Raw genomic sequence first — 20,253 nt, forward strand, 5'->3', positions numbered from 1 at the left:
ATATTTCAAAAATAAAAACATTATTTGAATGAATGACATCAAAAAATACAAATAATTTTAAATTAATTGAAATAATACATGTTTTTGTTGTATTTATTTAATTGTTTTAGTACAGGAGTGGAGGAGAGAGAGAGAGAGAGAGAGAGAGAGAGAGAGAGAGAGAGAGAGAGAGAGAGAGAGAATTAGAGTTAGAGAGAGAGAATTAGAGTTAGAGAGAGAGGGGGAGAGAGAATTAGAGAGAGAGAGGGAGAGAGAATTAGAGAGAGAGAGAAAGGGGAGACACCCGCACGGAAGGGGGCGTCCACATCCACGCACGCACACACACGCACACGCATCGTGTCCTCCCTGCGCGCACATCTTCTTCTTCTTCTCCTTCTTCTTCTTCTCCTCCTTCTTCTCCTCCTTCTCCTTCTCCTTCTTCTCCTCCCGCAGTCTGTCTGACATCTTGTTCGCGGGCGGAAAAGCGCGACCATATTTGGACATATTCCGATGTGACGTGCACGCCGCTGGAGCACATTGTTGGATCGGGGGCGCGCACAGAAGCAAGAAGGGATCTCTTTTATTCTCACCTTTCTCCTGGAAATACACCTGGCTTCTCCTTTCTTGCACCTTCCAGAACCTTCCAGAACCTTCCAGAACCTTCCAGAACCTTCCAGAGGGCTGGACGGACCTGCTGCTGCTGCATTGTCTCCATCATGGTGAGCACGCATTTACATGCTCGCTCGCTCTCTCTCTCTCTCTCCCTCTCTCTCTCTCCTCCATTCCTGCACTAAGACACTCCAATAAATAAAAACATTGAAATGTTCTTTCAAATGACTTGAAATGATTTCAAGTCATTCATTCAAATCATCTTTTCATTTGGGAAATATTGAATTATTGGCGTCATCGCCGGTGCAGATGTTCCCTACCGTAGCGTGCACGCGCGGCTGCGCTCGTCCGCGTACCTGGGAGCGTGCGTGCGGCGCTCTTGTACGTGCACGTGAACACGTGAGCCTTTTTATGACATTGTTGTATCTGAGGTGACAGCATGAATTATTCAACTTGTGCTAAAGTGCACCTTCACACATACACGTGTCTTCTTCGAAGTGCTCACCACTTCACCAACCTGTGACTGAGTGAAGTAGTCGGTGACTGAGTGAATACAAGAGTCAAGGAGTCAGTGATTGGTTATGTGAGTCGTGAGTGAGTGAGTAAGTTTGGAGTGAGGGATTTAGTGAATGAGTGAGTGAATGAATGGGTGTAAAATTGAGTGAGTGAGTGAGTGAGTGAGTGAGTGAGTGAGTGAGTAGTGATTAGGTGGGTGATTGAATGACTGAGTAATAGAGTGAATGATTTAGTGAATGAGTAAGTGAGTAATGAATTAGTTAGTGATTAGGTGAGTGACTGAGTGAGTGTCTTAGTGAATGACTGAGTGAGTGAAGAGTGATTGAGTAAGTAAACAAGTGACTGAGTGAGTGACTTAGTGAATGAGTGTGTGAGCGATTGAGTGAGCTAATGATTGGGTGAAAAATTGAGTGGGTGAGTGAATGAGTGAGTGAGTGAGTGAGTGAGTGAGTGAGTGAGTGAGTGATTAAGTGAGTGGGTGAAGGAATGGGCGTAAAAGTGATTGAGTGAGTGAGTGAATAATTATGTGAGTAGTGATTAGGTGAGTGAGTGAGTCAGTGAGTGACTGAGTAATTGACTTAGTGAATGAGTGAGCTAGTGAGGAGTGAGTGGTAGAGTGAGTAATTTAAAGAGTGAGCGAGTGACTTAGTGAGTGAGTAGTGATTGATTGATTAAGTGAGTGAGTGAATGAATGGGTGAAAATGTGAGTGAGTGATTGAGTGAGTAGTGATTAGGTGAATGAGTGAGTGAGTCAGCGAATGAATGGGTGAAAATGTGAGTGAGCGATTGAGTGAGTAGTGATTAGGTGAGTAAGTGAATGAGTGAGTGAGTCAGTGAATGAATGGGTGACTATGTGGGTGAGTGATTGAGTGAGTAGTGATTAGGTGAGTAAGTGAGTGAGTCAGTGAATGAATGGATGAAAATGTGAGTGAGCGATTGAGTGAGTAGTGATTAGGTGAGTAAGTGAGTGAGTCAGTGAATGAATGGGTGAAAATGTGGGTGAGTGATTGAGTGAGTAGTGATTAGGTGAGTAAGTGAATGAGTGAGTGCGTCAGTGAATGAATGGGTGAACATGTGAGTGAGTGATTGAGTGAGTAGTGATTAGATAAGTAAATGAATGGGTGAGTGAGTGATTGATCAAATGAGTGATTGAAAATGTGAGTGAGTGCTAAAGTGTGTGAGTGGGTGTAACAGTGAGTGAGTGAATGAATAATAAGTGAGTGAGTGATAGTTGGGGTGGTGCAAGAGCAGCTGATCTTGTTAGTCAACAATGAAACATTGGACTTAAACATCAATAATTATTATTATTATTGTTCAGATGTTAAATAATAATAATATTATGATTCTAGTAGAAATGTTGTCTGTAAATACACAATCCAAATAACAGAATCCTGGTCCATTTATTTTTACAAGTAAAAGATCAATATTTGACACAAAGTATTCAATAACAAGACAATCTTCTTTTCACACCAACATTGTGTTCCTGATCACTAAGTCGTCACTTATGTTGATGTTTTAGTCACACCAGCATCATTTATACTTCAATCATGCATGCTAACATGCTAACATCACACTAGCTTAGTCATCACCTAGTCATCTCTAGGTGAGCTACATGCTAACATTACATTTTAACGTCATGCTAGGTTATGACATCATGAAGAGACATGCTAGGTTATGACATCATGAAGGTGAAAAGGGAAATTGGAGCACACACGACACAAGTGAGTAAGATGACATCATTTCATCACATTTTTAATATCATAAACAAATATTTCATTGGTCACATTTATCAACATATTTTCTTTTGTTGCTAAATTTCAAAAGTACAAATGTTCAATTATAGAACAGCAGAGGTATTTGGTGTGTGTGTGTGTGTGTGTGTGTGTGTGTGTGTGTGTGTGTGTGTGTGTGTGTGTGTGTGTGTGTGTGTGTGTGTGTGTGTGTGTGTGTGTGTGTGTGTGTGTGTGTTTGTAAGGACCACCTTTGTGTTCCTGACCTCAGACACTGGGGGTCAGACCCAAGAGGGGGCGGAGTCTGATGTTTGTCAGAGGCGTGGCCAAAGAGGTGTGAAGTTGTCAGGTCATAGTGAGGTCAAACACTCGCTGACATTCTTGGTGACCTTTGTCCTGCTCATGACCACTAAGCTCTCTGGTCGCCATGACGACCACCGTGATGGTGAAGAAGAAGGAGCTGCTGTCACCATGTGTGTCACACTTTGTTACATCGCATTATATTCCACTCATGACACGTCTTTAGTGCAATTATAACATATTTTATAATATTATAACATCCATCCATCCATCCATTTTCTACCGCTTATTCCCTTCGGAGTCGCGGGGGGGGCGCTGGAGCCTATCTCAGCTACATCTTTTTTAAATTATATAACATATTTTTAAATAGTATAACATCTTTTTAAATAATATAACATCTTTTTCAAATAATATAACATATTTCTAGATATTATAACATCTTTTTTAAATATTATAACATATTTTTTAAATATATCATATTTTTTTAAATATAATTTTTTTAAATATTACATATTTTTTAAATATTAAAACATATTTTTAAAATACAACATTATTTTTTTAATACTATTACATATTTTTTTTAAATTATAATTTTTTAAAAATAATATAACATATTTTTTTATTAATATAACATATTTTTTAAATAATATAAAGCATTTTTTAAATGTAACATATTTTTCAAATAATACAACATCTTTTATTAAATACTATAACAAATGTTTTGAATAATAAAACATATTTTTAAATACTATAAGATATTTTCAAATAATATATATATATTTTTAAATAATATGACATATTTATTAGATAATAAAACATATTTATTAGATAATAAAACATATTTTCAAATAATATGTCATCTTTTTAAAACAATACTAAACCTCTCTTTACAAAGCCCAAAAGCAGTGAAGTTGTCAGGTTGTGTAAATGGTAAATAAAAAGAGAATACAACAAATATATAGTTGAAAAGGTCAACTTATATTCAATTGAATAGACTGCAAAGACAAGATACTTAACGTTCCAACTGGTAAACTTTGTTCTTTTTTGCAAATATTATCTCATTTGGATTTGATGCCTGCAACATGTTTCAATAAAGCTGGCACAAGTGGCAAAAAAGAGTGAGAAAGTTGCTCATCAAAGACTTATTTGGAACATCCCACAGGTGAACAGGCTAATTGGGAACAGGTGGGTGCCATGATTGGGTATAAAAGCAGCTGTGCCATGATTGGGTATAAAAGCAGCTTCCATGAAATGCTCAGTCGTTCACAAACAAGGACGGGGCGAGGGTCACCACTTTGTCAACAAATGCCTGAGCAAATTGTTGAACAACAACATTTCTCAACAAGGAATTTAGGGATTTCACCATCTACGCTCCGTAATATCATCAAAAGGTGCAGAGAATGTGGAGAAATCACTGCACGTAAGCCATGATATTACACACCTTGGATCCCTCAGGCATCAAAAAGCCACATCAGTGTGTAAAGGATATCACCACATTGGCTCAGGAACACTTCAGCAAACCACTTTCAGTAACTACAGTTGGTCGCTACATCTGTAAGTGCAAGTTAAAACTCTACTATGCAAAGCCAAAGCCATTTATCAACAACACCCAGAAACGTTGTCGGCTTCGCTGGGCCCGAGCTCATCTTAGATGGACTGATGCAAAGTGGAAAAGTCTTCTGTGGTCTGACGAGTCCACATTTCAAATTGTTTTTGGAAACTGTGGACGTGGTGTGTAACACTTCTGTCATTTGTGTGACAAAGGTGTGTAACACTTCTGTCATGTGTGTGACTTGTGTAACACTTCTGTCATTTGTGTGACTTGTGTAACACTTCTGTCATTTGTCAGCGGTAACAAAGTGTTTGTGCGTTCTCAGCTATTTCTGTGCAACTGCACGTACTTTCCAGATATGTTAAAAATAGCCACAGAACAGTTTCAGTCTTGATGAATCATGCTAAATAATTACATTTGCATATGTGTTGTGATGATAAGTATCTAATTTGCATATTCATGAAGACACACACGCTCAATGGTTTGCTCCCTTTCTTCTGCTCACTAACAGACACGATCCTCTGCTCACAAGTTTAGTCGATCATCCTTGTGTGCTATCAGGTTTTAGTACGTCAGGCCCACAGTTTGGCTCCGTGAAGATCTGCAGTGTGCATGCCAATCCACTAGCTGGCAGTGTAACTTGGTATTGATGCTTCATTAGCCACATGCTAATCTGCAGTGTGCATGCCAATCCACTAGTTGGCAGTGTAACTTGGCATTGATGCTTCGTTAGCCACATGCTAATCTGCCGTGTGCATGCCAATCCACTAGTTGGCAGTGTAACTTAGTATTGATGCTTTGTTAGCCACATGCTAATGCTATGCTAGGTGTCATGTATGTTTCTGTTGACACATGTAGAAGGAGAGGGAGTGAGAGGATGTATTATCAACAGGAAGTGAGAGGATGTATTATCAACAGGAAGTGAGAGGATGTATTAGTAACAGGAAGTGAGAGGATGTATTAGCAACAGGAAGTGGGAGGATGTATTAGCAACAGGAAGTGAGAGGATGTATTATCAACAGGAAGTGAGAGGATGTATTATCAACAGGAAGTGAGAGGATGTTTTATCAACAGGAAGTGAGAGGATGTATTATCAACAGGAAGTGAGAGGATGTATTAGTAACAAGGAGTGAGAGGATGTATTATCAACAGGAAGTGAGAGGATGTTTTATCAACAGGAAGTGAGAGGATGTATTATCAACAGGAAGTGAGAGGATGTATTAGTAACAGGAAGAGAGAGGATGTATTAGTAACAGGAAGTAAGAGGATGTTTCAACAACAGGAAGTGAGAGGATGTTTTAGCAACAGGAAGTGAGAGGATGTTTTAGCAACAGGAAGTGAGAGGATGTATTAGCAACAGGAAGTGAGAGGATGTATTCGCAACAGGAAGTGAGAGGATGTATTAGCAACAGGAAGTGAGAGGATGTATTCGCAACAGGAAGTGAGAGGATGTATTAGCAACAGGAAGTGAGAGGAAGTATTAGCAACAGGAAGTGAGAGGATATATTAGCAACAGGAAGTGAGAGGATGTATTATCAACAGGAAGTGAGAGGATGTATTATCAACAGGAAGTGATATGATGTATTATCAACAGGAAGTGATGTGATGTATTATCAACAGGAAGTGAGAGGATGTATTATCAACAGGAAGTGAGAGGATGTATTATCAACAGGAAGTGATATGATGTATTATCAACAGGAAGTGAGAGGATGTATTATCAACAGGAAGTGAGAGGATGTATTATCAACAGGAAGTGATATGATGTATTATCAACAGGAAGTGAGAGGATGTATTATCAACCGGAAGTGAGAGGATGTATTATCAACAGGAAGTGAGAGGATGTATTAGTAACAGGAAGTGAGAGGATGTATTATCAACAGGAAGTGAGAGGATGTATTATCAACAGGAAGTGAGAGGATGTATTAGCAACAGGAAGTGAGAGGATGTATTATCAACAGGAAGTGATATGATGTATTATCAACAGGAAGTGAGAGGATGTATTAGCAACAGGAAGTGATATGATGTATTAGCAACAGGAAGTGAGAGGATGTATTAGCAACAGGAAGTGAGAGGATGTATTATCAACAGGAAGTGAGAGGATGTATTATCAACAGGAAGTAAGAGGATGTATTAGCAACAGGAAGTGAGAGGATGTATTCGCAACAGGAAGTGAGAGGATGTATTATCAACAGGAAGTGAGAGGATGTATTATCAACAGGAAGTGAGAGGATGTATTAGCAACAGGAAGTGAGAGGATGTATTAGCAACAGGAAGTGAGAGGCTGTATTAGCAACAGGAAGTGAGAGGATGTATTAGCAACAGGAAGTGAGAGGATGTATTCGCAACAGGAAGTGAGAGGATGTATTATCAACATGAAGTGAGAGGATGTATTATCAACAGGAAGTGAGAGGATGTATTATCAACAGGAAGTGAGAGGATGTATTATCAACAGGAAGTGAGAGGATGTATTATCAACAGGAAGTGTTAGATTGCAGCAAATAAGTCAGCCAAGTGGACAAATGGCGCCTGGCGTCTTCTAACGAGGCTCGCAGCGTGCCGCCAGACTCAAACACGGCGCTGCAAATTGCTTCGCTCCGAGCGGATTTGAACCGGCTTTTATTTTCCCGGGCGTTGAAGCGTGGACCAAAGTGACGCTGGTTGAAAGGAAGAAGGTGGGGTCACGACCCCGCTGGCGGCCATCTTGGCTCCTCACAGGCATCTTGCTAACAACAAGAAGTTTTTTTTCTGCCTTTTTTGTGGTCTGGCCGCCTCCCCCTGGCGTTTCATCATGGCCGCCTTACGCAAGAGTAAGACGCTGAAAGGTAATTAAGCCCCAGTGGTTTAGTCCTCTTTTAACCACCACGCAGACTTCTGGTTCTTCCTCCAAGATGACAACATTCACACACTGGACTCTGCTCCAAGTACACAAAGACATGTTTACCCAGTAGAAGTAGTAAATACTGTACACAAGAACACATGTGTACCCAGTAGGAGTAGTAAGTACTGTACACAAGAACACATGTGGACCCAGTAGGAGTAGTAAGTACTGTACACAAGAACACATGTGTACCCAGTAGTAGTAGTAAGTACACAGGAATGCATGTTTACCCTGTATAAGTATAGTAAAAACACAAGAAAACATGTGTATCCAGTAGAGGTAGTAAGTATACAGAAACACTTTCCGTGTACTGAGTAAAAGTAGTAAGTACACAAGAAAACATGTGTACCCAGTGAAGGTAGTAAATACACAGGAACACATGTGTACTGAATACAAGTAGTAAGTACACAGGAACACATGTGTACCCAGTAGAGGTAGTAAGTACACAGGAACACATGTGTACCCAGTAGAAATAGTAAGTACACAGGATCACATGTGTACTGAATAAAAATAGTAAGTACACAGGAACACATGTGTACCGAGTAAAAGTAGTAAGTACACAGGAACACATGTGTACCGAGTAAAAGTAGTAAGTACACAGAAAGACATGTTTACCCAGTAAAAGTAGCAAATACTGTACACAAAAACACATGTAAGCCCAGCAGAAGTAGTAATTACACAGGAACACATGTGTACTAAATAAAATAGTGAGTACATAGGAACACATCTTTACTGAGTAAAAGTAGTAAGTACACAGAAAGACATGTTTACCCTGTAAAAGTATAGTAAATACACAAGAAAACACATGCACCTAGTGGAAGTAGTAAGAACACAGGAACACGTGTACTGAGTAAAAGTAGAAAGTACACAGGAACACATGTGTACCCAGTAGAATTAATAACGACACAGGAACAAATGAGTAATGAGTAAAAGTAGTAAGTACACGGAAATACATGTTTACTCAGTAAAAGTAGTAAATACACAAGAACACGTATGTACCCAGTAGGAGTAGTAAGTACACAGGAACACAATTGTACCCAGTAGAAGTAATAACTACACAGGAACACATGTGTTCTGAGTAAAAGTAGTAAGTACACAGAAATACATGTTTAACCTGTGAAAGTAGTAAATACACAAGAACACATGGGTACCCAGTAAAAGTATTAAGTACACTAAAATACATTTCTACCTGATCAAAGTAGTAAGTACACAAAAAAAACATTTGCACCTAATAAATTAGTAAGTAGACAAAAATAAATTTGTACCTTAAAAAATTAGTTGGTATACAAAAAGACATTTGCACCTAATAAAAGTAGTAAGTACACAAAAACATATGTACCTGATAGTATATAAGAAGACATGTATTCCCAGTAAAAATAGTAAGTACACAAAAATGCATATGTATCCCGTCAAAGTAGCAAGTACACAGAAAGACGTGTATTGAGTAAAAGTAGTAAGTACACAGAAAGACGTGTATTGAGTAAAAGTAGTAAGTACACAGAAAGACATGTGTATTGAGTAAAAGTAGTAAGTACACAGAAAGACATGTGTATTGAGTAAAAGTAGTAAGTACACAGAAAGACATGTGTATTGAGTAAAAGTGGTAAGTACACAGAAAGACATGTGTATTGAATAAAAGTAGTAAGTACACAGAAAGAAATGTGTACCCAGTAAAAGTAGTAAATACACTGAAAGACATGAGTACCCAGTAAAAGTAGTAAGTACACAGAAAGACATGTGTATTGAGTAAAAGTAGTAAGTACACAGAAAGACATGTGTACCCAGTAAAAGTAGTAAGTACACAGAAAGACATGTGTATTGAGTAAAAGTAGTAAGTACACAGAAAGACATGTGTACCCAGTAAAAGTAGTAAGTACACAGAAAGACATGAGTACCCAGTAAAAGTAGTAAGTACACAGAAAGACATGAGTACCCATGAGATTGGAGTAAGGCTGTCATGCGCTAAATGCTAACAGGTGCACTCAATGTTAGCACGTGGGTTGTATGTTAACATGTGTGCTAAATGCTAACACGTTCAATAGATACAATTATGTGTGGCTAAATGCTAACGTGTGTGTTAAATGCACACACATATGTTATATCCTAATACGTGTGCAAAATGCTAACACGCTAAATACATGAAAACATGTGTGTGCTAAATGCTAACATGTGTGCTAAATGCTAACACGTGCGTTAAATGCTAACATGTGCGTTAAATGCTAACATGTGCGTTAAATGCATATACATGTGCTAAATCCTAATACGTGTGCTAAATGCTAACAGTCTTAGTGAATTATAGCATTTGGTATTGGAACAACATTTTAAATGGTAAATAATGTTAAAGTCACACATATAATGATGTATTTATTAGCAAAGATGTGATGACGTGGCTAAATGCTAACTAAATGACAACATTGCGTCTTAAAACAACATTTTTGCACACAACTAAACAACAACCCAACAGTTAGAATTGATGCTAAAGCTAACACAAGAAGTGGTCCTGGCTGGTCCTCTAATGTTATGTTAAAGTAGTAAAGCTGAAGGCCAAACTATGACATATTGTTGCTTTAATGAGACGTAACCATCTCATGAAGTTGTCATTTGTAGAATTGCTATCTTGTCAATTTGCTTCCTATTTCTCTTATGTCAGCATGCTAACGTTAGCATGCCTAAGTTTTATGCTAGCATTTGTGCTAACTGTTTTCCTTTTAAACCTATAAAAATATGTCTTTCAATACTCGCCGCCATCTTAGAAGTATACTACCTATAACATCCCGCTAATGTTAGCGTGCTATCATTCTAGCTAATTTATACATTTAACAATCAAGGATTTTGATATTTGGCAAACTCTTAGAAGTATGCTAACTTTTTCCATGTTAGCATGCTAATGTTTTATGCTCACATTTGAGCTAATTTTATTCGTTTAAACCTAAAACATGTTTTTGACACTTGGCGCTATATTAGAAGTACGATCATTTTTCTGATGTCATCATGCTAGCATAAGCATGCTAATGATTTATGCTAGCACTTTCATTCATTTAAACTTAGAATGTGAGGATGTTGATACTTCTCGCCATCTTGGAAGTATGCTAACCATTCCCATTATAACATGTTAACAGTTTTATGCTAGCCTATTAGCTCTAAGCAAACAAGAGGTTAAGTTAGCAGTTAGCATTAGCATGCCCATCATTGTGTTACATTCAAGTAGCAAAAAGGCACATGTACTTACTATTTGCTAGCTTAGCATGATTTTAAAACTGAACTCTTACATAATGTGGCTTTAATGAGCCGTAACATGTGCTTGACTTGTATGTAACATGTGATTGACTTGTATGTAACATGTGATTGACTTGTATGTAACATGTGCTTGACTTGTATGTAACATGTGATTGACTTGTATGTAACATGTGATTGACTTGTATGTAACATGTGATTGACTTGTATGTAACATGTGATTGACTTGTAATTCGGTGGCTGCGTTTGTACAGAATCCCGACCTTGTCAAATTGCTTTGTTTTGTTGTTTGTGGGGGGAAATAAAATCTATAAAAAACATCCAAGCAGGAAAAGGGCAACAACGTCAAAAGTGCTCATGTCTAATTTGTACCTGGCTGGTACGCACTGTTAGCACCAGGCCTCAGGCTCAGCCTTTTTATTCAGTACAAACACTTCTTACTGAACGATTCTTTTTTCATTTAGTGAACACACTTTTTACTCAATGATTCTTTTTTTATGTAGTGCAAACACTTCTTACTGAACAATTATTTTTTATATAGTGAAAAAATACTTCTTACTGAACGATTCTTTGTTTTATTTAGTGCAAACACTTCTTACTGAACGATTCTTTTTTAATTTAGTGCAAACACTTTCTGAACGATTATTTTTTTTAATTTAGTACAAACATTTGTTACTAACGATTCTTTTTTTATTTAGTGCAAACACTTCTTACTCAATGATTCTTTTTTTTATTTAGTGAAAACACTTTTTACTGAACGATTCTTTTTTTTTTGTAATGCAAACACTTCTTACTGAACGGTTCTTTTTTTAATTTAGTACAAACATTTGTTACTGATCGATGATTTTTTAATTCAGTGCAAACATTTGTTACTGAACGATTATTTTTTTAATTTTGCGTAAACATTTGTTACTGAATGATTCTCTGTTTTATATAGTGCAAACACTTCTTACTGAACGATTCTTTTTTATTTAGTACAAACACTTCTTACTGAACGATACTTTTTTAAAATTAGTACAAACGTTTGTTACTGAACGATTCTTTGTTTATTTAGTGCAAACACTTCTTACTGAACGATTCTTTGTTTATTTAGTGCAAACACTTCTTACTGAACGATTCTTTTTTATTTAGTGCAAACATTTGTTACTGAACGATTCTTTGTTTTAATTTGGTGCAAACATTTTTTACTGAACAAATATTTTTTTAATTTAGTGCAAATATTTCTTACTGAATCATTATTTCTGTAGTGGAGTCCCAACACTTGTTAGTGAATGCTGATCTTTCCCACTCTTTCTCCTTCCTCCTCGCCCACCTGCTCACTCGGGTGAAAGTGAAGATAGCATTTATCTCAAAAGCGCTAAGTGTGTGCTCACTGACTTGTCTTTTTGGCGCGGGGTGAAAACAAAACAAAACAAAGCACAATATGTGTAGTGACATTGCGAGTGACGTGTTAGCGTGTCCATCTGTCGGTGGCTCAGAGTGTTAGCACGTGCAACTGTCGCTGGCTCAGAGTGTTAGCACGTGCAACTGTCGCTGGCTCAGAGTGTTAGCACATGCAACTGAGTGTTGTTACCCATGTCTTGGGCACTACTACACCCCCATTCCATCACACATGCTGCAGGACTGCTTGTATCACACATGATATCACACACAAGTAAACACACCACAGGACTGCTTGTATCGCACATGTTATCACACACAAGTAAACACTGGTTAGCAAAGGTGTTAAAGGCGTGGTTGGTGTTAGCACGCTAAGTTGCTCCACCACCCCCACCTGACTACTCACCTGACTACTCACCCCCCAGACTTCCCACACACCAAACACGGGACCCTTTTTGAAGTTGAGGAGTGGCCCCTCTGAGAGCGGTGGGGCCCTAAGTGAGTCTCAGGTTACAGGTGTGCGACATCCGCAGCCAAATAACAGCACGCCATCTGGAAGCGATGCCGCCCTTGCCGCTTAGCCACGCCCACCTCAATCAAGTTTGGACTATTTTTATTGGCCAAAGCCTTTTCCTTCCTGTTGTCCTCGGACTGGACCTGGACTGGTGCTAGCTGGTCTGTGTGAGTCCACCTGATGAGGACTGGTGCTAGCTGGTCTGTGTGAGTCCACCTGATGAGGACTGATGCTAGCTGGTCTGTGTGAGTCCACCTGATGAGGACTGGTGCTAGCTGGTCTGTGTGAGTCCACCTGATGAGGACTGGTGCTAGCTGGTCTGTGTGAGTCCACCTGATGAGGACTGATGCTAGCTGGTCTGTGTGAGTCCACCTGATGAGGACTGGTGCTAGCTGGTCTGTGTGAGTCCACCTGATGAGGACTGATGCTAGCTGGTCTGTGTGAGTCCACCTGATGAGGACTGGTGCTAGCTGGTCTGTGTGAGTCCACCTGATGAGGACTGGTGCTAGCTGGTCTGTGTGAGTCCACCTGATGAGGACTGGTGCTAGCTGGTCTGTGTGAGTCCACCTGATGAGGACTGGTGCTAGCTGGTCTGTGTGAGTCCACCTGATGAGGACTGGTGCTAGCTGGTCTGTGTGAGTCCACCTGATGAGGACTGGTGCTAGCTGGTCTGTGTGAGTCCACCTGATGAGTGCTTTCATGCCAGAGCACCTTGACAAAGACGCCTTTGTGCGCCCAGAGACTACTTGGTATGCCGGGTCAAGACTGGACCTTTTCTTCCCGCTCTTTCTTCACCCCACTTACACGTCGTCTTCACCCCACTTACACACCACACAATAGTCACACTCCACATACACACCACACAATAGTCACACTTCTATAATACAAACCCTGTTTCCATATGTAAATATAAACGGAATACAATGATTTGCAAATCCTTTTCAAGCCATTTTCAGTTGAATATGCTACAAAGACAACATATTTGATGTTCAAACTCATAAACTTAATTTTTTTTTTGCAAGTAATAATTCACTTATAATTTCATGGCTGCAACACGTGCCAAAGTAGTTGGGAAAGGGCATGTTCACCACTGTGTTACATGGCCTTTCCTTTTAACAACAGTCAGTAAAGGTTTGGGAACTGAGGAGACACATTTTTGAAGTGGAATTCTTTCCCATTCTTGCTTGATGTACAGCTTAAGTTGTTCAACAGTCCGAGGGTCTCTCTTGTGCTATTTTAGGTGCCACACATTTTCAATGTCTGGACTACAGGCAGGCCAGTCTAGTACCCGCACTCTTTTACTATGAAGCCACGTTGATGTAACACGTGGCTTGGCATTGTCTTGCTGAAATAAGCAGGGGCGTCCATGGTAACGTTGCTTGGATGGCAACATAGGTTGCTCCAAAAGCTGTATGTACCTTTCAGCATTAATGGTGCCTTCACAGATGTGTAAGTTACCCATGTCTTGGCCTGTAAAAAAGCAACATGTGTGAGTTGTTCACAGACACATGTACTTCCTGCACATGTAAATGTACTTCCTGCACATGTAAATGTACTTCCTGCACATGTAAATGTACTTCCTGCACATGTAAATGTACGTCCTGCACATGCAAATGTACTTCCTGCACATGTAAATGTACTTCCTGCACATGTAAATGTACTTCCTGCACATGTAAATGTACTTCCTGCACATGTTAATGTACTTCCTGCACATGTAAATGTACTTCCTACACATGTAAATGTACTTCCTGCACATGTTAATGTACTTCCTGCACATGTAAATGTACTTCCTGCACATGTAAATGTACTTCCTGCACATTTAAATGTACTTCCTGCACATGTAAATGCACTTCCTGCACATCAATCAATCAATCAATGTTTATTTATATAGCCTTAAATCACAAGTGTCTCAAAGGGCTGGTGTAAATGTACTTCCTGCACATGTAAATGTACTTCCTGCACATGTAAATGTACTTCCTGCACATGTAAATGTACTTCCTGCACACTTAAATGTACTTCCTGCACATGTAAATGTACTTCCTGCACATGTAAATGTACTTCCTGCACATGTTAATGTACTTCCTGCACATGTTAATGTACTTCCTGCACATGTAAATGTACTTCCTGCACATTTAAATGTACTTCCTGCACATGTAAATGCACTTCCTGCACATGTAAATGTACTTCCTGCACATGTAAATGTACTTCCTGCACATTTAAATGTACTTCCTGCACATGTAAATGTACTTCCTGCACATGTTAATGTACTTCCTGCACATGTAAATGTACTTCCTGCACATGTAAATGCACTTCCTGCACATGTAAATGTACTTCCTGCACATGTAAATGTACTTCCTGCACATGTTAATGTACTTCCTGCACATGTAAATGTACTTCCTGCACAGGTAAATGTACTTCCTGCACATGTTAATGTACTTCCTGCACATGTAAATGTACTTCCTGCACATGTAAATGCACTTCCTGCACATGTAAATGTACTTCCTGCACATGTAAATGTACTTCCTGCACATGTTAATGTACTTCCTGCACATGTAAATGTACTTCCTGCACAGGTAAATGTACTTCCTGCACATGTTAATGTACTTCCTGCACATGTAAATGTACTTCCTGCACATGTAAATGTACTTCCTGCACATGTGATCATGCAACATGTTCTTCTTGTTCAGGACAAATAAATATGACATTTCTATTTATCCGCTTCTTTTATCATTTCACAGCAAGTTATCATTCATCTGGAAGTACAACTGAAGAATCATTAAAATGTTTTTATTTTTTTGCAAGTTGTGTAAAAAGGTAATTATGTATTTATTTTCATACACATTTGAAAACTTGACTTTTTGTTCTGCGATAATTGCAGTGGAATTCCAAACTGTGCAAGACGGCTGTTGTTTGTGTTCTAAACATGAGTGACTTTCATGCTGCCTGCTGATGAAATACAACAACACACACACACACACACAGACACACACACAGACACACACACACACAGACACAGACACACACGAGAGAAGTGTATTATTTATGAATAAGGCTCATATTCCCCGCATGATAAAAGTATCAAAGAGTTCTCCACAATGATCAGTCCAATTTGCCGTGGTGACAGTTTTTGTTTAGCAGAAACTAGCATCAAACGTTTCAGTCGGAGACAATAAAATCAATGAAAGAGGGGAAGACAAACATCCTGCCTGGTCATGATGTCACTTTTGAATAAATGTGATGCTGGCATATTAGTAATATTCACTACAGTACTATGTGTACTTCTACTGAACGTACAAAGTAGAGTGCAGCCAGAAAGTATCATTTTACTACATTTTGTTTTGTTACAGCGTTAGTCCAAAATTCTATCAATTCATTGTTGTCCTCAAAATTCTACACACAATACCCCGTCATGAAAATGTGATTTGTCAAGCATGATGAGCTGAGACAGGATGGCTCTTAGCTCACTTTTCAGCTGCATAGCACAGGCTAGTGTTTTTAAAATATTAATATATATTTGTAACAGTAAAAATGTTTTAAAAAAAATCACTTTGATGGGCATTGTGTGTAGAATTTTGAGGACAAAAAGGAATGTATTCCATTTAGGAATAAGGCTGTAACATAAGAACATGTGGAAGAAGCAAATCACTGTGAGTACTTTCTACTTGAAAGACTCCGGGATGAATACTATTGTGACTTTAAAACTTACTGCATGTACATAAATAACAACATTGTGAGGTTGAAACATAATGTATTTAGTATAATAATATATGTGTGACTTTAAAACAGATAATACATCATATGTACACAAATATAAGTGTGACTTTCAAATACTTACAGTAGTCAAATACTCTCAAAGCCTGAGAATGTTGTGCAATAGTCCATTTATGTATTTAAAGTCAATTAGAGTAGATATCAGATATGAAATATGACTAACTTGCTTAACTAACTTTTTTTATGCACTTGCATGACAGGTTATGTTGTGATATAGTCTTTAGTCCTTTGATTAAACCATATATATATATATATATATATATATATATATATATATATATATATATATATATATATATATATATATATATATATATGACATACGTATCAATTATTTGTGAAATACATATGCTGCAGATAAAGATAAAGTTATCACATTTAATAAAAGTAAGCAAAATATATTTGTGTGTGTGTCTTGTCGAGTTGTACGTGACAAATAATCACAAGAAGGGGCTGATGGGTAATCACACACTCAACTTCCTGTGCACGGAAGAAGAAGGAAGGAAGGAAGAGGAAGAGGAAACGAGAAGGAAAAAGAAGAGGAAAAGGGAGGATGAAGAGGAGGAAGAGAAAGAGGAACAGAAAGAGGAAAAGGAGGAGGAAGAAGCAGAGCATGAAGAGTAGATGGAGGAAGAAAAGGACGAGAAAGAAAAAGAGGAAGAAGAGGAGGAAGGAAGGAAGAGGAAATGAGAAGGAAAAAGAAGAGGAAAAGGGAGGATGAAGAGGAGTAAGAGAAAGATGAAAAGAAAGAGGAAAAGGAGGAGGAAGAAGCAGAGCATGAAGAGTAGATGGAGGAAGAAAAGGAAGAGAAAGAAGAAGAGGTGGAAGAGGAGGGAGGAAAAAAAGTACTAGAAAGAGGAGGAAGAGAAAGAGGAAGAGGAGGAAGAGAAAGAAGAAGAAGAGGAGGAAGATAGAGAGGAGGAAGAGAAAAAGGAAGAAGAGGAAGAAGAGTGGTGTGTGTGTGTGAGTGAATGAGGTGTAAAAGGAATGGAGGAAGTAAACGAGCATCAATCACACCAGCTGGAGGTCACAGTGCTGTCATGATGTCATCAGAAGGTCAGCAGACAGAAAATATTCTTCTAAATACAATCTGATGAGTGCTCCTCCCCACAGGTGTGTGTCTCACCTGTGTCAGTGTGATGAGTGCTCCTCCCCACAGGTGTGTGTCTCACCTGTGTCAGTGTGATGAGTGCTCCCCCCCACAGGTGTGTGTCTCACACCTGTGTCAGTGTGATGAGTGCTCCCCCCCACAGGTGTGTGTCTCACCTGTGTCAGTGTGATGAGTGCTCCCCCCCACAGGTGTGTGTCTCACCTGTGTCAGTGTGATGAGTGCTCCTCCCCACAGGTGTGTGTCTCACACCTGTGTCAGTGTGATGAGTGCTCCTCCCCACAGGTGTGTGTCTCACCTGGGGTCAGTGTGATGAGTGCTCCTCCCCACAGGTGTGTGTCTCACCTGTGTCAGTGTGATGAGTGCTCCCCCCCACAGGTGTGTGTCTCACCTGTGTCAGTGTGATGAGTGCTCCTCCCCACAGGTGTGTGTCTCCCCTGTGTCAGTGTGATGAGTGCTCCCCCCCACAGGTGTGTGTCTCACCTGTGTCAGTCTGATGAGTGCTCCTCCCCACAGGTGTGTGTCTCACCTGTGTCAGTGTGATGAGTGCTCCTCCCCACAGGTGTGTGTCTCACCTGTGTCAGTGTGATGAGTGCTCCTCCCCACAGGTGTGTGTCTCACCTGTGTCAGTGTGATGAGTGCTCCTCCCCACAGGTGTGTGTCTCACCTGTGTCAGTGTGATGAGTGCTCCCCCCCACAGGTGTGTGTCTCACCTGTGTCAGTGTGATGAGTGCTCCTCCCCACAGGTGTGTGTCTCACCTGTGTCAGTGTGATGAGTGCTCCTCCCCACAGGTGTGTGTCTCACCTGTGTCAGTGTGATGAGTGCTCCTCCCCACAGGTGTGTGTCTCACACCTGTGTCAGTGTGATGAGTGCTCCTCCCCACAGGTGTGTGTCTCACCTGTGTCAGTGTGATGAGTGCTCCTCCCCACAGGTGTGTGTCTCACACCTGTGTCAGTGTGATGAGTGCTCCTCCCCACAGGTGTGTGTCTCACCTGTGTCAGTCTGATGAGTGCTCCTCCCCACAGGTGTGTGTCTCACCTGTGTCAGTGTGATGAGTGCTCCTCCCCACAGGTGTGTGTCTCACCTGTGTCAGTGTGATGAGTGCTCCCCCCCACAGGTGTGTGTCTCACCTGTGTCAGTGTGATGAGTGCTCCTCCCCACAGGTGTGTGTCTCCCCTGTGTCAGTGTGATGAGTGCTCCCCCCCACAGGTGTGTGTCTCACCTGTGTCAGTCTGATGAGTGCTCCTCCCCACAGGTGTGTGTCTCACCTGTGTCAGTGTGATGAGTGCTCCTCCCCACAGGTGTGTGTCTCACCTGTGTCAGTGTGATGAGTGCTCCTCCCCACAGGTGTGTGTCTCACCTGTGTCAGTGTGATGAGTGCTCCCCACCACAGTTGTGTGTCTCACCTGTGTCAGTGTGATGAGTGCTCCTCCCCACAGGTGTGTGTCTCACCTGTGTCAGTGTGATGAGTGCTCCTCCCCACAGGTGTGTGTCTCACCTGTGTCAGTGTGATGAGTGCTCCTCCCCACAGGTGTGTGTCTCACCTGTGTCAGTGTGATGAGTGCTCCTCCCCACAGGTGTGTGTCTCACCTGTGTCAGTGTGATGAGTGCTCCTCCCCACAGGTGTGTGTCTCACCTGTGTCAGTGTGATGAGTGCTCCCCACCACAGTTGTGTGTCTCACCTGTGTCAGTGTGATGAGTGCTCCTCCCCACAGGTGTGTGTCTCACCTGTGTCAGTGTGATGAGTGCTCCTCCCCACAGGTGTGTGTCTCACCTGTGTCAGTGTGATGAGTGCTCCCCCCCACAGGTGTGTGTCTCACCTGTGTCAGTGTGATGAGTGCTCCTCCCCACAGGTGTGTGTCTCACCTGTGTCAGTGTGATGAGTGCTCCCCCCCACAGGTGTGTGTCTCACCTGTGTCAGTGTGATGAGTGCTCCTCCCCACAGGTGTGTGTCTCACCTGTGTCAGTGTGATGAGTGCTCCTCCCCACAGGTGTGTGTCTCACACCTGTGTCAGTGTGGTGAGTGCTCCTCCCCACAGGTGTGTGTCTCACCTGTGTCAGTCTGATGAGTGCTCCTCCCCACAGGTGTGTGTCTCACCTGTGTCAGTCTGATGAGTGCTCCTCCCCACAGGTGTGTGTCTCACCTGTGTCAGTGTGATGAGTGCTCCCCCCCACAGGTGTGTGTCTCACCTGTGTCAGTGTGATGAGTGCTCCCCCCCACAGGTGTGCGTCTCACCTGTGTCAGTGTGATGAGTGCTCCCCCCCACAGGTGTGTGTCTCACCTGTGTCAGTCTGATGAGTGCTCCTCCCCACAGGTGTGTGTCTCACCTGTGTCAGTGTGATGAATGCTCCCCCCCACAGGTGTGTGTCTCACCTGTGTCAGTGTGATGAGTGCTCCTCCCCACAGGTGTGTGTCTCACCTGCATCAGTGTGATCAATTACTGACCATTAAAGCGACGTCCTGCGCCTTTAAGGATTTGTCAAACAAAAGCAAGTAGGCCTCAAACACCTGTGGGGGCGGAGCTTCCTGGTGAACATTTCCCCAGCAACTCACCTTTCTAAAGTGTTTAAAGCAGAAAAAAGAGCATTCTGATGATTTTTTTGTAACAAAAGGAGGGAAAATATTCTCCAATAAAGACTTTGTTAAAGTACACAATTATTTATCTTGTCTACTTTGTCAT

At 40.8% G+C, this 20,253-nt stretch overlaps 2 protein-coding genes across 19 annotated transcripts in view; both read left to right on the forward strand.

Annotated features, from left to right (window-relative positions):
* Nucleotides 1-290: 290 nt before the first annotated feature.
* The window catches only part of tenm4 (teneurin transmembrane protein 4), a 312,747-nt gene continuing 292,784 nt past the window's right edge, over nucleotides 291-20,253 (forward strand). For all 18 annotated transcript variants that reach the window (XM_062060986.1, XM_062060970.1, XM_062060972.1 and 15 more), the window contains exon 1: nucleotides 291-698. The gene's annotated coding sequence lies outside the window, so the exon portion shown is untranslated. The remainder of the gene's footprint in view (nucleotides 699-20,253) is intronic.
* LOC133659156 (keratin-associated protein 9-1-like) lies at nucleotides 7,475-19,822 on the forward strand. Its single transcript, XM_062061891.1, has 18 exons — nucleotides 7,475-7,508; nucleotides 7,554-7,607; nucleotides 17,623-17,716; nucleotides 17,763-17,903; nucleotides 17,950-18,012; nucleotides 18,088-18,150; nucleotides 18,226-18,288; nucleotides 18,364-18,457; nucleotides 18,504-18,568; nucleotides 18,644-18,706; nucleotides 18,782-18,844; nucleotides 18,920-18,982; nucleotides 19,058-19,120; nucleotides 19,196-19,264; nucleotides 19,380-19,442; nucleotides 19,518-19,591; nucleotides 19,658-19,703; nucleotides 19,750-19,822. Exons 1-18 carry the CDS (start codon nucleotides 7,475-7,477, stop codon nucleotides 19,820-19,822), a joined length of 1,248 nt encoding a protein of 415 aa, XP_061917875.1.

This window comes from Entelurus aequoreus, linkage group LG10 (assembly GCF_033978785.1).
Source record: "Entelurus aequoreus isolate RoL-2023_Sb linkage group LG10, RoL_Eaeq_v1.1, whole genome shotgun sequence".
Classification (NCBI taxonomy): Eukaryota; Metazoa; Chordata; class Actinopteri; order Syngnathiformes; family Syngnathidae; genus Entelurus; species Entelurus aequoreus.